Source organism: Alnus glutinosa, chromosome 10 (genome assembly GCF_958979055.1).
Source record: "Alnus glutinosa chromosome 10, dhAlnGlut1.1, whole genome shotgun sequence".
NCBI lineage: Eukaryota > Viridiplantae > Streptophyta > Magnoliopsida > Fagales > Betulaceae > Alnus > Alnus glutinosa.
This window is the reverse complement of record NC_084895.1, coordinates 19077839-19094190: the sequence shown is the minus strand read 5'-3', so window position 1 is coordinate 19094190 and position 16352 is coordinate 19077839. Positions and strand designations below refer to the sequence as shown.

At 37.0% G+C, this 16352-nt stretch overlaps 1 protein-coding gene across 1 annotated transcript; it reads left to right on the top strand.

Moving 5' to 3' along the window:
• On the top strand, positions 1-16002 carry LOC133880681 (elongation factor G-1, mitochondrial). Its single transcript, XM_062319671.1, has 20 exons — positions 1-601; positions 1572-1793; positions 2599-2720; positions 2812-2962; positions 4373-4444; positions 8749-8844; positions 8939-9027; positions 9161-9227; positions 10150-10188; positions 10492-10552; positions 12146-12255; positions 12351-12425; positions 12532-12600; positions 12743-12864; positions 13701-13826; positions 14008-14128; positions 14272-14372; positions 14460-14520; positions 15391-15444; positions 15542-16002. Exons 1-20 carry the CDS (start codon positions 188-190, stop codon positions 15644-15646), a joined length of 2277 nt encoding a protein of 758 aa, XP_062175655.1. The 5' UTR covers positions 1-187; the 3' UTR covers positions 15647-16002.
• Positions 16003-16352: the final 350 nt, after the last annotated feature.

Genomic DNA, 16352 nt, shown 5'->3' with positions numbered 1-16352 from the left:
AGTCGCCAAAACTTTCCCCGACCAAACTCACCATCTTCTTCTGTCTTTGAGTCTCCTTCCAATCAAAAACCCCAGAGCCAACTCTCCAACTGTAACAGACACGCACTGACACACACACACACAAACACAAACACAAACCCCCCCAGGGTTTAGGGTTTAACCTGACCACCCCCCTCAACCCACCACCATGGCTCGCTTCCCTAGACCCCACACACCACGCCTTCTCTACACTCTCTACTCCACCAAAACGACGACGGCCCACTCCTCGTCCCCAACGGCAGCGCTTCTCAGCCACAACCTCAACCTCCAACTCCGCCGATTCTCGTCGGGGAACTTGGCACGCGCCGCGAAGGAAGGTGAGGAGCCCTGGTGGAAGGACTCGATGAATCGGCTCCGCAACATCGGGATCTCGGCGCACATCGACTCCGGCAAGACCACGCTCACCGAGCGCGTCCTCTACTACACGGGTCGCATCCACGAGATCCACGAGGTCAGAGGGAGAGATGGGGTCGGTGCGAAAATGGACTCCATGGATTTGGAGAGGGAGAAGGGGATCACTATCCAGTCCGCCGCCACTTACTGTACTTGGAATGACTATCAGGTATCAAATATGCGGTGCTGTTATTCTCTGTTTGGTTTGGTGAGAAAATGTAGGAAAATATAAGGAATTGGAAAGAAATTTGTGGAATTTTCGGTCTGTATGGTGGGAAAAAAATGTAAGGAGTTGCTGCAATTGTGTTTTGCTCTTTTTATTTTTCTATTTAATATTAGGAAAGAGGGTTTTGGTTGGTTGCCGTGGAAATGTAGGAAAAGAAATGAAATTGGAAGTTACAAGTTTTTTACGTAAAGCTTGAGGAGATGTTATTGAAATGCTACTGATTGTATTTGTAACGCAGGGTTTACTTTGGGTGGCTGAGAAAATGTGGGGAAAGAAAGTAGAATGAGATTTTGGGTCTTGTTCAGTTAACCACCATTGGCTTTAGTTGGGACCTGATGGCTGATTCCCGAGGCACTAGATAGGTATAAAAATGTTAAGTTGAAGGTTGAGTTTTGAGTTAGGCTTATATAGAGGAATAGGTTCCAGTCTTGTCAAGTATCATGCCAATGTAGCTTGCACGTTGTGACAAACGATATTAGAGTTAACCGGGTACTACCAAGTGGCTCAGGCACTGCAACATAGCGTGGATTTCCTTGATGAGGACATTAGGCATTTGAGTGGGAGATTTTGGTACCTCGTCATGGTAGGTGATACCAAGGATTTTGGATCATGAGGGCATTGTGTGGACCTGTATTGAATATTGTATAGGGAGTCTCGATCATGAGTAGTCATTTTGGTATCATGCAAACGTTATTAGCGCATCCCCATGTCGTGACAAAATGTCGAAGAGATATTTAGAGACTTTATTCTTTGGTTGCTGTGAAATTGAGGGATTAAAATTAAGTGTTTGAATTTCAATTGTTGATGCCCTCAAGTTTGTTCTTGTGTGAATTATTGATATACCTGGCTCATGAAAAAATTGTTGCCCTCTTTGCTGGATTTCTCATGCATCTGGAAAATGTACTATTTGCAGATTAACATTATTGACACCCCTGGTCACGTTGATTTCACCATTGAGGTTGAGAGGGCTTTGCGTGTTCTTGATGGTGCCATTCTTGTCCTTTGTAGTGTTGGTGGTGTGCAAAGTCAGTCAATTACTGTTGATCGGCAAATGAGAAGATATGAGGTTCCAAGACTTGCATTTATTAACAAGCTTGATCGAATGGGAGCAGATCCATGGAAAGTTCTGAACCAGGTATGTTCTTGAATTATGATACATCGTTAAAATATCTTTTTTAATTTTTTTCTTTTTTCTTTTTTCATTTTAGTTAATGTTTATTGTAAGCAGAAAGTGGGGCATCTAGTTTACAATTTATTCATAATGAAGACTTAGCATGTTTTTATTGGCTAGATATGTATTTAGTTTCCCTCCATAATTTCATGAAAGAACTTCATTTAATGAGTTTCTTTCCCTGTAACATGTTCGAGAGCTTGAATGCTTAGAGTTATGTTGATAACAAAATCCTGTGGGAATCAGGGATACAAATCTGTAGTAGTAATTAAAATTATCCTTCTTAGGGATGGGAAAATAATTTTATCATCTAATTTTGTTGCATGATACTTTATGCATGGTTATTATTTGTACAAACATTATTTAGTGACTTTACATAATTAATTTTCATTTTTCTTACATGGAACTCAACATTCTCAAAAGACAGTTTTGGTCAATAATCTGCAACATAGTAGATTGCCCTTGTTTCTGTAACGACCCGGGGAAAAGCGCTAGCCACATGTGTTATCACTCCAAAATGACTATTCAATTTGAAGCTTTTTTAGAATCACTTATAAAGCTCAGTTTCACATAATAATTAGGCAATGTGAGACTTAGCACTCATGACTATTTTTATAAACCACACATTCTATGTGGGCTACTCCTCATCTTCCCAATGTGGGACAGGAGTGTTACCGTTTTACTCTGGAATTTAGTCAAGCTGGTTTTCAATGATCATAAATTTGAATCTTCACTAACAATATGCTGATTAGATTGATTTATCTTGTAGGCACGGTCTAAGCTCCGGCATCACAGTGCTGCCATGCAAGTTCCAATTGGGTTGGAGGATGATTTTAAGGGTCTTGTTGACCTTGTGCAACAAAAAGCATATTATTTTCATGGTTCCAGTGGGTCTGTTTCTAAGACTGGTGTTCTTTTTTCTAATGGAAATTGTCTTTTTTCTCCCAATATTTACCGCTTATTATCTTGTTGCATATTGCAGTGAAAACGTGGTTACTGAAGAAATACCTGCCAATATGGAGGCTTTAGTTGCAGAAAAGAGACGTGAACTAATAGAGACTGTTTCTGAAGTTGATGATAAACTTGCTGAAGCATTTCTTAATGATGAGCCTATATCATCTACTGAACTTGAGGTGTGTCAGTACACTTTATGATATTGACATAAGACAGATTTAGGAAATCCGTGCATGTTCTTGTGGTGGACTTAGGGTGAGGAGAACTTGTGAGTGTAGGATCTAGGATTTTAGAACAAAGGTTTAGGGTTTCTAGACTAGATTGGTTCAAAAAAAAAAGAAAAAAAAAAGAAAAGAATAAAAAGAATAAAAAAGAACAGAGATAAAAGAAAAAAAGAAAAAGAAAAAAGAAAAAGAAAATTGAGTTTTGATGGGTAAAAAGAAGCTGGAAACTAGGGAAACAACTTGCTAGAATTTTCTGGCAGCAATAAAAGTTTGTGCTTTTAAGGATGTTTAGGGGGATGTTTTGTGATCTGAAGGTTTGAAGAATTTTAGGATATTAAGGTTTCAAAGGGTATAGGAAAAGGGATCTGATTTGGGGTTATAAAAGAAGAATAAAAGAGAGCAGTTAGTTGTAGGAAGAAAAAGAAGAGAACACTTTTGGCAATCTTTCCTTAACATGCAAAATCAATGTTGTATTATCAAAGTCTGAATTCTTTGAATACTATGTACTGATTGATTACTCAACCTACTAGGACTTAGGACCCCTGATTTGGCTAGTAAACTAAAAAGCTAATAGATTGCAAATAAAGAATAACTTGGACTGAATGAAAATAAGCCCAAAACGCTTAGAGAACTCTTAGAGAGTTCCAGACCCCACACAAATTCAAAATATCTTAATTGCAGGAGTTGCAAAAATTGTAGATTTGCCCCTTATTAAGAACTAATCTAACCTAGAAAATCTTGGAAAGTTCTAATCTCCACACAGTCCTTGCTTCAACTGGACTTGCATGTTGGTGCTACACATGAAAAGTTCTAAGTTGTCAATGCTGAAAGTCACATCAGAGGAATCATCTTTACCTGATTCTATGGCTGTATCAGATATGCTTTCCAGAAAAATAGATTTTGAAACAGTAACATTTCATATGCAATTCTCTCCGTGTGTACTAGGAGCGCCTTGCGCTATTATTTATAAAATCTGCTCTTATAAAAAAAAAAAAAAAAAATTCTATATGCAATTCTTTGTTGGCAATAGTTCATAGACTTAGTATATAGCCCTTACATGTCAGGGTGGACACGTGTGCATTAAAACAAAAACCAACTTATTCGGTAGTGATGATATCACTTGATGTGTTATTGTCTCAAAATGTTAAATGTGAAATCAGCTAAAAATAAAAAGTTAACATCGAATTTGGAAGTGGATTCAGGATTTTTTTTTTTTAATTTAATTTATTTTTATTTATGATAAGTAAATAAAATATCCCTTGTATTTTAACATTATTCTTTATATAATCCTACTTCATTGCTAAATACTACCAATTTTTTGTTGTCACTGTTTGTTTAAGGGAAATTTATTTTTTCATTGTGTAGGAGGCGGTTCGTAGAGCAACTATATCACGGAAATTTGTACCTGTATTCATGGGTAGTGCATTTAAAAACAAGGTAACATGAGAATATATTTATATACTTCAATATTGTATTTTGATGATATTTTTTAATTCAAGGTAATTAAAGAATGCCACTAGGAAATTTTTTTTATAAGTAATTTAATTTCATTAAAAAGTGGGGAAGAGCGCAAGTCTAATACACAAAAAATATACAAGAGAAAATCCCAATTAGGGAGAAAAAGAACAAAAGACCAAAAAATTCAGAAAAACTAGAAATTTGTTGACTATGATACGCCGCTGTCCATGTATAATAGGACTTGAACACTATTTTTTAACTCTACTACCGAAGTCTCGAGATCTTCAAACCTCCTTGCATTCCGCTCTTTCCAAATGTACCTCATAAAACACAAAGGAGCCAACCTCCAAACTTCCAAAATGTTATGGCTTCCCACATGACCTCTCTAACTCACAAATAAGTCTCTTACCCTTCTACGCATAACCCAATTAACACTAAAAAGATGGGAAAAGAAACTCCATAAAATTTCTTGCCATCATAGTGAAAAAAAAAGGTGATCAATGGACTCCCACTCTTCTTGCACATACAAAACCAATCCACCACTATGACGTTCCTCTTCCTCTAATTATCCAAAGTCAAGATTCTCCCTAATACCTCTATCCACACAAATAATGCCACTCTCGAAGGAGCTTTATGGTTCGTTTGGGAACCAAAGAGAATTTAAATTCTCTTTGGGTTTTTTCCTTCCAACTAGGTGCTTGAATCCAACCCGGGAAAAAATCTGAAATGCAGCCATTTTTCAAAAATTGCTTGATTTCTTGTGGGTCCCACACATCATGTCTGCACAGTACACCCACTACACACAAATAATAATTAAATAATAATTATTTAAATTAAATAATAGTTTTTAATATTTTTTTTATAATAAATAATTATTATTTCAATCATTATTTCACTCTACTTTTCGTAACACTACTCATTATACACAACTTTTCATACTTCCAATCATTTCTTACCATTAAAAAACACTACTTTTCAATCTAAAAAATTTAACACTCAAACACAATTTTAAAAAGAATTTAAATTCTACTCATCACCCAAATGCATTTTCTTTGCATCGAAATTCATAAATGAAATAAGAATTCAATTCTGATTTCAAAAATCTAACACCCAAACGGACCATAATATTAGCTATCCAAATACTCTTCCAAGAAAAATGGGAACTAGCATGAATAACATATGATAATAGAACCTCACTTCAAACTTCCGCCTTTTGGAAGGGGTCCAACATGTTCTATCATCACCTCTTTTCCTTAATCCGATAGAATAGAACAACTAAAAGAAAGAAGAAACCAAATCCACCTCCAAATCATACATAGGCCATAAAAAATATATTTCATTGAAGATTTCCATTTCAAAATTGCATATGATTGGCCATACACGTGTCCTTACAATGTGCAATACTAAACAATTCCGGGAAAGAAATTTTCAGGGTCTGTTCCCCACACCTCAGATCATGCCTAAGCCTAACCTTAGACCCATCTCTCACCTCATATCTAATAAAACTAAAAAACAACTCCCCAACCAGAGCCTTACATATTTCGACACACCCACTGCGAAGGGCCCCACTCCCTCCTTGGAACACCAACTTGGCAACTTCCTCTCAAACTAGTACATTTAGGTTCCACAATTGATCTCTACAAAGCCTACCTCTTCATAGCGTAATGCCATAACTATTTCCTAGAAGAGCTCGGTTAAATTGAATTAGGTTTCTTACCTCCAAAAGACCTAATTTCATTGGAGTACAAATTCTTGACCATTTAACTAAATGGAACTTAAACTCATCTCCATTTCCACCCCATCAAAAATTCTTCTGAAATTTTCCAAGCCTGTTAGCCACACTGCAAGAAAAGGGAAGAGATGAAGTTTTTTGAGCCTATTAGCCACGCCTACAGTAATAGGAAGAGAGACAAATACTAAGTAGGCAAATTGACGTTCCATTTTTTCAATAATACAATTCAAACTAGATGTAGCCTTACAAGAAGCTCCCAAGGGAAGACCTAAACACTTTATTGGCAAATATGCCACTCTACAAGCAAGAATACTTGCCAAACCTTCTACATCACCCACATCTCCAACATGAACTAGCTCTGAATTAGCTAAATTAATCTTGAACCTCCAAACCGCTTCAAAACATAAGAATATACATTGTAGATGACATAGTTGTTCACAATTTGCCTCACAAAATATTTCTTTTGATAGGTAAGAAAAGAAATAGTATTAAAAAAGTGTAAAGTTGTTCCTAAGCATACATGGAGTATACAAGAAGGACATTAAAACAAAAGAAAAACAGAAAATAAAGGAAGAACACCCGAAAAAACCCAAAAGACAGAAGAAATGCTACATTAAACCCCCAACTTCTTGCCTCTAACCCGGTTAGAACCCACACCCGAAGCATCGAAATTGATCAAGCATTCTAGATTCTTGATCTCTCTTTTCCCTTTTTTCTTTGGAGCAGAGACATAGTGTGCTCCTCATCAATTAAAGTCAAGAAATTCAGAAAACCCTTATTAGTCCTCTTGAAAGAAATCCCTATCGTGCGAAAACACGATCTAGCATCTTGCACTACCCTGGGGTATGCAATAACCCCTCCCTTAGGATCATCCCCATTCGAAGATTCACCCACCTTGAAGACCCAAGAAGACTGCTGGTCACTCCAAGACATACCAGGTAAAAACTGGGGAGAACACCTATACACCGAGGAGAACGGCCTCGGTGGAAACAAAACCCACTGAAAAGAGGGAGGGAACCCCCCCACACCAATCAGATACAAAAAAGTAGGCCCAACAGTATCAGACAAGGGCTGGGCAATTGAAAACCCTCCCCCACCTAGCGTCGTCAAGGACTGGTCCACGGCCCTGATAGGAGGCTGAGAAAGAACACCCAAAGATTGCGCTATCAGAGCATTGATCACCGCCACAGCCTCAGCAATCAGAGAAGCGTCCAGCTGTGCTACACTGCCTTTCTTCGCTTACCGGTAATATCTTTGCACCTGCTTGGAATCTGACGGGTAGATGGGAGCCCCTCACTTTGGCATCACTGGATAAGACAAGTGAAGCCTTTCACCCAAGGGAGGTGACCTTGAAAAAGTGGCTCCGAAAGATTTAGACACACCAACAATGCCTACTAGCTCCGGAGAAAACCCCTTAGACCTGAGAGAAGCATTCAAGGACGTTGAAGACAACTCCTCCGGGGAGAGAAAGGAGTTCCACTGCACAGAAGGCGCCAAACCTACACTTGACGAGCACCCCATCGAGAAACCCACATCTATCAGCGGCGGATAGAGGAGCTCAGCTGCAGAAAACGACGGAACAGCAACTAAAGAGCAACCCAAGGCTACCTGCTGTGGAACAACGGCAAAAAACTTCTCCACTACGACCCTTCCCCCTTCCTGTTCTCCAAAGAAACCAGGGAGGTCTCAGAATAACAATTCAAAATAGGCACTCCATCCCCTTCTCCACAATCTAACGCCCATTGCATAAACTGTTTAGCCACCTTAATTCTCTCAACGGAGTAAGAATCTAACCTCTGTACTTAAGAACTTCCTAAGAACATACCCACTTCCAAAGACCCATTCACCCACAACCTTGACCCTTCATTACTTTCCTGAACCCTCATCAGAGTTGAAGCCCGAAGAAATCCCTGGTCTAACTCCCTCATCACCAGCACACCTGTTTCCTTCAGCCTTGTCTATATAAGACCCAGAAATTCCTGCAGCTTTTGCCATCTTCATCTGAGCGGTCACCACCCTTGACGGAGCTCCATCATCACATCCCACCTGAGCTACTGTGCTCGCAGCAGCTTGCCGTGGTACTGTTGGAGAAACGTCCGTCTTACCAGACTTGCTTTAACCCATGACAAAGCACAGCTCACCTTCCTTCACTCTCCATTTAGCAGTAGCTGTTGGCAGTGCACACAGTAGCTGTATTATGCTCGTCTTTTAGCTCTGATGTTGTTATAGTGGGAAATTTCTTTCTTTCAATAGTTGTTTGGTTCTTTTATGAAGTAATGCTGGTTAGATAGATTACGTTGTGACCTGTCAAGTTATATTTTCTTGCATGCCTTTGTGGAGACTATTTGCAGTCTATGTGGGCGATGATTGAGGCTGTTATTGCTATTGTGGAAGCTTATTAGATGTAGCCAAGCATTTTATTTTATTCTAAATGCCCTACTAGGGTATTTGTGGTCTTGCATAGTAACGGAATTATATATACTACTTGTTTGTGCAACTATCAGATGTCTGTCTATTATATTCCTCATCTTTTGCTCTTTCTGGACTACAGGGAGTACAACCACTTCTGAATAGTGTACTTAGCTATTTGCCTTGTCCAGTTGAAGTTAGTAACTATGCTCTTGACCAAACTAATAATGAAGAGAAGGTATTCGGTTGATAAAAATTTTGTTGTGAATTTTGTGTACTGTTATTTGTTATAAAACCTGTCTGGGGAACTAATATATTTGATTCTCGTGTAGGTTACATTGTCTGGAACTCCTGATGGACCTCTTGTGGCGTTAGCTTTTAAATTGGAGGAAGGGCGCTTTGGTCAGTTGACATATCTAAGGTATGCGTGGGAGATGGTACTTTTATTCTATGCTAGTCCAATTTTATTATTATTGCAGTCCTGTACTGGGCTGTGTTAGTTCTCAGCCATGTAGATGTGCGGTTATGCTAACAATTTTTGTTTTTTAATGAAGAATCTACGAGGGTGTTATTCGGAAGGGTGATTTTATACATAACATAAACACAGGAAAGAAGATTAAGGTCAGTTCAAGACATGTGATGTATTAGCTTGGTAGTTTCCAATTCAAGTTATTCCTACGGGCTTGAGATCATCTGTTCTGATTCATGCTATCAATTATTCCATTTTACATATACCAGTGTCATTGGAAAGAAAATGAGATGCAGATATGCTATCAATTATTCCATTTTACATATTCCAGAGTCATTTGAAAGAAAATGAGATGTGAATGTGAGCAAGTTTATGTTGTTTAACTAATCATTCTTCCAGAATATTTCCTTTCTGAAATATTTCAATATGAGATTCTTTTATGATCATTTTGAAAATTTTTGGGAAAATTTGAATTCTGTTGAGTCAGCTAATATGATAATCCTTTGATCCCACTTTGCTAGTCCCTTTTCAAGAATCCAGCTTTTTTACGAGAACATAAATGTTCCCGTGTAAAAATGACAAAATTCCTAAAATAACCCTGTTTTTATATGTAGCAACTTTTGTAAAATATTCTAAAATTTTCCCTCAAGTGGGTAATCTAAGAAACTAGAAGATTTTTACATATGAAATTTGAAATTGGAGATCAATTGTGAAACATCTTAAAATGGGAAAGGGACTAACATTGTGGGATGGAGAGAGTATATAGGACAGTCTGGTGTTTGCATATATTATGACCGCTACAGTATGAAATGCAAGGTGATTCAGATATTTTTATTTTTATGTGATTGCAAGGCTTATAATTATAGTTCATTATGGTAAGATGTGTCATTTGTGTGTTTTAGACTTCTGCATTTGTTAATGATATAAGCTGGAGCACTAAATCCTTTGACTTTTGGAAAATAATTTGATTTCATTACTCAATTCTCTGGCATGTCTGTTTTTCATGCTATCAGCACTCAAGAGAATTTTTAAATTAAATTTACTGGATAAGGTTGTATTATCCTCTTCTTGCAGGTTCCTCGCTTGGTTCGGATGCATTCTGATGAGATGGAGGTTAGTTTTTGCTTTGACATTCATTTTAGTAGTTAATGCTAATAATAAGATTGGGCCTTTCTATATGTGAAATCAAAATTTCAGAAATCAAATATCTATATGATGTCTTCTGTTAGTTCCTGGGCCATGCCTCAGGTGGTAATGGGGTGGGGCTGGGGTAATGGGGTAGGTCTCATTCTAATCTTCCAGAGTAAAACTCTTTTAGATTAGATAATAGATTGGAGTTGTTGAGTTCTATGGTTTTAACTCCAGTTAATTTACTCTTCTTCTTTTTCCTTCTTCTCGTGGTCTTTTTATTTACAGGATATTCAAGAGGCGCATGCTGGGCAAATAGTTGCTGTATTTGGTGTAGAGTGTGCATCAGGTCCCACTCATCCCTTTGTATATGTGCACATGATATTTTATAGTTCTGTGTTGTTTTCCTTAGTTGTCTGATTAGCATGTGGGTAGCCTCCCTCAGCTCTCTTATTATTCTTGTTTTGACTTGTTATTATAAAAACTACTCACTATCAAAATGAATGACAATCATCTACCAAAGAAGATAAGGAGTCCCACATCTGAAAAATGTCACAAATAGAGTTGAGCCAAATGAAATTGAAAAGGCATAATGATGGTAGGGTCGGGATATCCTGCCTTCTGAACCATACATTGAGGAACTAGTGCAAGTTGAAGTTTCTAAAAGATAAAGGGAAATGTCAAAATGGAGACAGATGATTGTTGAGAAGTATGGGGTCCGAAGAGGGGGTTGGTCTCAGAAGAAGCTCGAGAGCCCTACAGGGTGTTGCCTTTAGAGGAATATTAGGAATGGCCGAGGTAATTTCTCAAACTTTCTGTCCTTCAAGGTTGGGGATGGATCTCACATTTGTTTTTGGCATGATGTTTGGTGCGAAGAAGCTGCCCTCAAGTCTTCATTCCCAAAGCTTTATTCGATAGCTTGTGACAAAGAGGCATTGGTTTCGGATTACTGGATTCCTCTGGCACTTCTATCCATTGGAATTCGAATTTCATTAGGGCAGTTTAGGATTGGGAGCTGGAATCTCTTGACTCTTTCCTCAATTTGTTATATTCAAAAACTCATTCGGTGGAGGCGGATAGAATGTTGTGGACCCTAGCTATTAATCACGGCTTTGAAGTGAAAAGCTATTATAAAACTTTATAGACTGGAGAGCCTTGTCTATTCCCTCATAAAAGCATTGGGAAGGTTAAGGTCTCGCCCCACATTGCTTTCCTTGACATGGATGGCAGCTTTGGGTAGAATCCTCACAGTCGATAATCTTTTACTCTTGTAAATTGGTGTTGTCTATGTAAAAGAATGAGGAGACCGTAAATCATCTCCTCGTGCATTGTGAGTATTACTAGTGATATTTGGCACTTGGTTCTCAACCTATTCGGAGTTTTGTGGGCTATGCCTAGCAACATCCTAGGGCTACTATATTGTTGGAAGACTGAAGGGAGGGGACATCCCAAAAAAACTATCTGAAAAGTTATTTGTGCGTTCTTAACTTGTAGTATTTGGAGAGAAAGAAATTGCTACCTCTTTGAGGACTGCAAGTCCAACTTGCTCTATTTAAAATCTTTTTGAGATCTCTCTTAGATTGGGCTATATTCTTTGTTCCTAATTTTTCCTCTTTGAATCTTTTAGATCTTGTTAACTTTTTAGATTTTAGATGCCTTTAGGGTGGTCATCTCTCTTTTATACTTTTCGGGGACAAGGCTTTACTTTTTCCTTTTAATTAATTATTATTCATAAAAAAGTAAAAGTTATTGATTTCCTTAATGTAGCTATAAGACACTTCTTTTGAAATACTGGCATTTGGAGTAGGTTTAATAGCGTATACTGCTTATAGTTGGGTTTGAAGCTTTGAAACCTGATGATTATGATATTATTTTCTTAATTGTTTCTTTTGTTTCGCCTCTCTAAATTTTCCTTAATTTATATGCTTTCTTGTGTTAACAGGAGATACATTTACTGATGGGTCAGTTAAGTACACCATGACCTCTATGAATGTCCCTGAGCCAGTGATGTCTTTAGCTGTTCAACCAGTTTCAAAAGATTCAGGAGGACAGGTAAGTCGTTTTTAGTTAAGTGTGTCTGTATGCATGCATGTGTATTTGTTAGTATTCCACGTTACATGACAATTTTCTTTTTTTCTTTTTGATAGTTTTCGAAGGCTTTGAATCGTTTCCAGAGAGAAGATCCTACTTTCCGAGTTGGGTTGGATGCTGAGAGTGGGCAGGTCTAATTTGTAAATATGTTTTCTCACATTTTTCCCCTATAATTTGAGCTTACACAGCAATTATGATGCCTTACCTTGGCATTTTTTTTTTTTTTATCCTAAGTAGACAATTATTTCTGGGATGGGAGAGCTGCATTTGGACATATATGTTGAGCGGATTAAAAGAGAGTATAAGGTGCCCATCCTTTCTGTCTTTTTTTTTTTTTTTTTTTTAAATGTAGAAATTGAGTATTTTTTTTTTCAGTTTTGTTTATTACTGGAATTCTGCAGTCCTGTCTCATGGTTCTAATCTTTTTCTTTCACATTTCCTTGAGTAGGTTGATGCAACTGTTGGTAAGCCACGTGTAAATTTCAGAGAAACTGTTACTCAACGTGCTGAATTTGATTATTTACATAAGAAGCAAACTGGTGGACAAGGTCAATATGGACGTGTTTGTGGGTAAGAACTGTTTTGGGTTTATCCTTATACTTAAGACACTTCGTGAATTTCATTTCTTTTTATCTGTCATTTGTCTAGCTTGTTTAATGTTTTCCTTTTTCCGTGGCTGATCCAGTTAAATGCCCATATTAGACATGGCGTGTTATATAAACCTTTATCCATCTCAAGGTATTAATGTAACAAAGAGGATTATCTGATCATGGGGTATTACCCCTTAATGTCAGCATTACTTGAAGACCAAAAATAATTGTTATTAGAAGTGGTGGATTCTCTTCTTAAGCTCTCTCTCTCTCTCTCTCTCTCTCTGAGCATACTTAGCAAACAAAAGTTTCCCTTTGATGAGTGATTCAAAATTATTGTAAAATCACCTTGCTTATTGTAATGGAATTGATGTTTAAATGACTAAATATTTATATCCTTGATAGTTCCCCCAATGCATAATAGAGATGAAGTGTGTTTCTTGTTATCTCTTCTGTTGCTAGAGAACTTATGCTGAATTAGTTTGCCCATAAAAAATTTCAGTAAAAAAAAAAAAAAAACTTATTTATTAACGTCTAAATTTGGTCAAAATATCAATACCAGGTGTACTATATTTGGTATGATTTATGAGCACATAAATTGGGTGGCCATTCTGTACCCACACCAATGCCTGGGTAAACCTGAGATTTTCCTGGGCTATGCCTTTGGCCCTTTGCATCTTCACCATTCCAAAATTACCATAATATAAAGTCAATGCCTTGGCAAGAATAGCTGTTTCTGATGTGAGGTAGCTGTAAATAGCTTGCTTTTCTCCGTTGTTTGGTTATTTATTCTCCTTGTTTTTATATATTGGCCAGATACATTGAGCCACTTCCTCCGGGGTCATCAACTAAGTTTGAATTTGATAACATGATTGTTGGACAAGCTATACCATCAAACTTCATTCCAGCAATTGAGAAAGGTTTTAAAGAAGCAGCGAATTCGTGAGTACTATCATGTTTTTTATGATATTGCAGGAATTCTTTTTAAGGTTATTTTAGCCCTTTATTATTGTTTTTTGTAATAGTATTATTGGTTTTCTATCATATCATGGGCCTAATTTCATTGTGAATATGAATTGGTATGTGCTTTTTGTGATGCACCTGTTTCCTCTTTCATGTACAGGGGTTCATTAATTGGACATCCAGTCGAACATCTTCGTGTTGTTTTAACAGATGGTGCTTCCCATGCCGTGGATTCCAGTGAACTTGCATTCAAGTTAGCTTCAATATATGCATTTAGACAGGTCATTCTCGTATCCTGTGTTCAGGGTGTAATTCTTTGTAAATGAAATTATTCTGTCTTTTGATGCTTTGGGCTATTCTTACCTTTTCTAACTGCTAGGCTTTGTTTACTTTCATATGTTTATAAGTCCATTTTTTGAAACAGTGCTATGTGGCTGCTAGACCAGTAATCTTGGAGCCTATCATGTTGGTGGAATTGAAAGTTCCTACAGAATTTCAGGGCACTGTTGCTGGTGATATTAACAAGTGAGCGTTTAACTCTGACCAGAGTATTATGAAGTTTCTCTTACGACTTCTGTAACTGATAATATCTGTGCATTTATCATATGATAGGAGAAAAGGTGTCATCATCGGAAATGACCAGGATGGAGATGACTCTGTCATTGCTGCCAACGTAAGCTTTTTATATATATATATTAAATGTATGCATATTTTTTGCATTCCTGCCATATTTCCAAAAAATGATGGTACAACTTTTTTTTTTTTTTTTTTTTCTAATTACTTCATGTCTTCAATTCTCAGGTTTATTTTTATTATAGACCTAAATTTTGAAATATCAAAGTCATGTTCTTGAATGAATAGAGAAAATAGTTTCTGTGATTGGTCTGTAGACGTTCAAGTCAAACTATAATTTGTCTTGTCTGGTCCACAAACATCAGGTCTGTCTTTGCTTAGCAGCATATGCGTGCTTATTTTGTGCTCTAGAAGTCTGACATCAAGTAATATGCGTGCTTATTTTTTGCTCATAGGAGATTGCTAGCTATTTTCATGACATTGTTTTTCTATATATTTGTATGTGAGACAACATAGGGATTCATCAAATTTTCTCCCAATTCATATGTATTTAGTTCCTATCTTTGCTTCTTCCTATTCGTTCTCATCAATTTTTTATTTTTTCCGTGAATTGTAGCATCTGATCACTGTTCATGGGACCTATTAATTCATAATAACATCCATGTGGATTATTAATGTATGCTGATTAATTTCAGATGAAGGATTATTTTACCATTGTGCTGTTCACTTGATGTGTTTCATTAACAGTTAATTTATCCAAAGCATTGTTTACTTCAAAACTTTGGAATTGTTATACTAGTAGAAAAGGAATCCAAATCAGTGTGTCGCTGTGCCGGTGTTTTTCACTTTGCTGCCATTCCAAGACTAAAAATTTTTGAAAGAGTTTTGTTGTTGATGTTGGTAGCAGTTGAAATCTTTGGCGGTTTTGACAGTAATAAGCTTCTCAGAAATCATTTTGTTGTCTTTCCAGGTTCCTCTGAACAATATGTTTGGGTATTCAACGGCGCTTAGGTCAATGACACAGGTAAAGCAGAAATTCTACAGTAAATAGAAAATAGTGTTGCTTGTTTTCCAGTTTCAAGTGTCAAGATTTGTCTTGTTGATATCTCTTATCTGTGCAGGGAAAAGGGGAATTTACGATGGAGTACAAAGAGCATTCGGCAGTTTCTCATGATGTGCAGACGCAATTAGTAAACGCTCACAAGGGCACAAAGGCAACCGACTAGATGGGGGTTTCAATTGAAGCATTTCCCCCCTATATTCATTGGTAGTGTAAAATTTGTCTTGTCATAGTGATTTTTTTCTCTTTCAAATATAGAAGCTTATTGGGATAATTATTTAGGCGATAAGTTTGATCATGTGGCGATCAACGAATTTTGAAAAGCAGAAATAAATTTAAGCTCCCCCCATTTTTGGTTTAGCTGGATGTATAAAACTACTGTACTTTCCAGTCATACAAGCATGTATCTGTATCATAATAGCTGAAAGTGTTTCTCTTCATAGAGAGACATAATGTTCCTTGAAATATTGGATTTGTATATTGGGAAAGCATCTATAGTGAAGCTGCTTCTATTTGTCTTTATTCATGTGTTTTGTGCAATTCTTTTCTACTAACTTCAAAATTCTAAACAAGTTTCAATTACTTCCATGTATTTTGGTCGATGCCTGGAAAGACTATTTTGAATTGAGTGGGTGCTGAGGACAGATTTTAGCACTCAAGTAAGCTGTAACTTCTCCATGGAAGTGATGCCTGCATAGTCAAATGTGAGTCTATTTTATTCAATTACATTTGGAGCCATGTTTTATGTACTCCAAGCAATGTTCTACACGGAGGCACTTTCTTCTCTCATATAACAGAGTGATGCTACAAAATATATTTTTATCCTAAAACAATTATATGATAATTTCAATCAACCCTTAAGTCAACTTTTA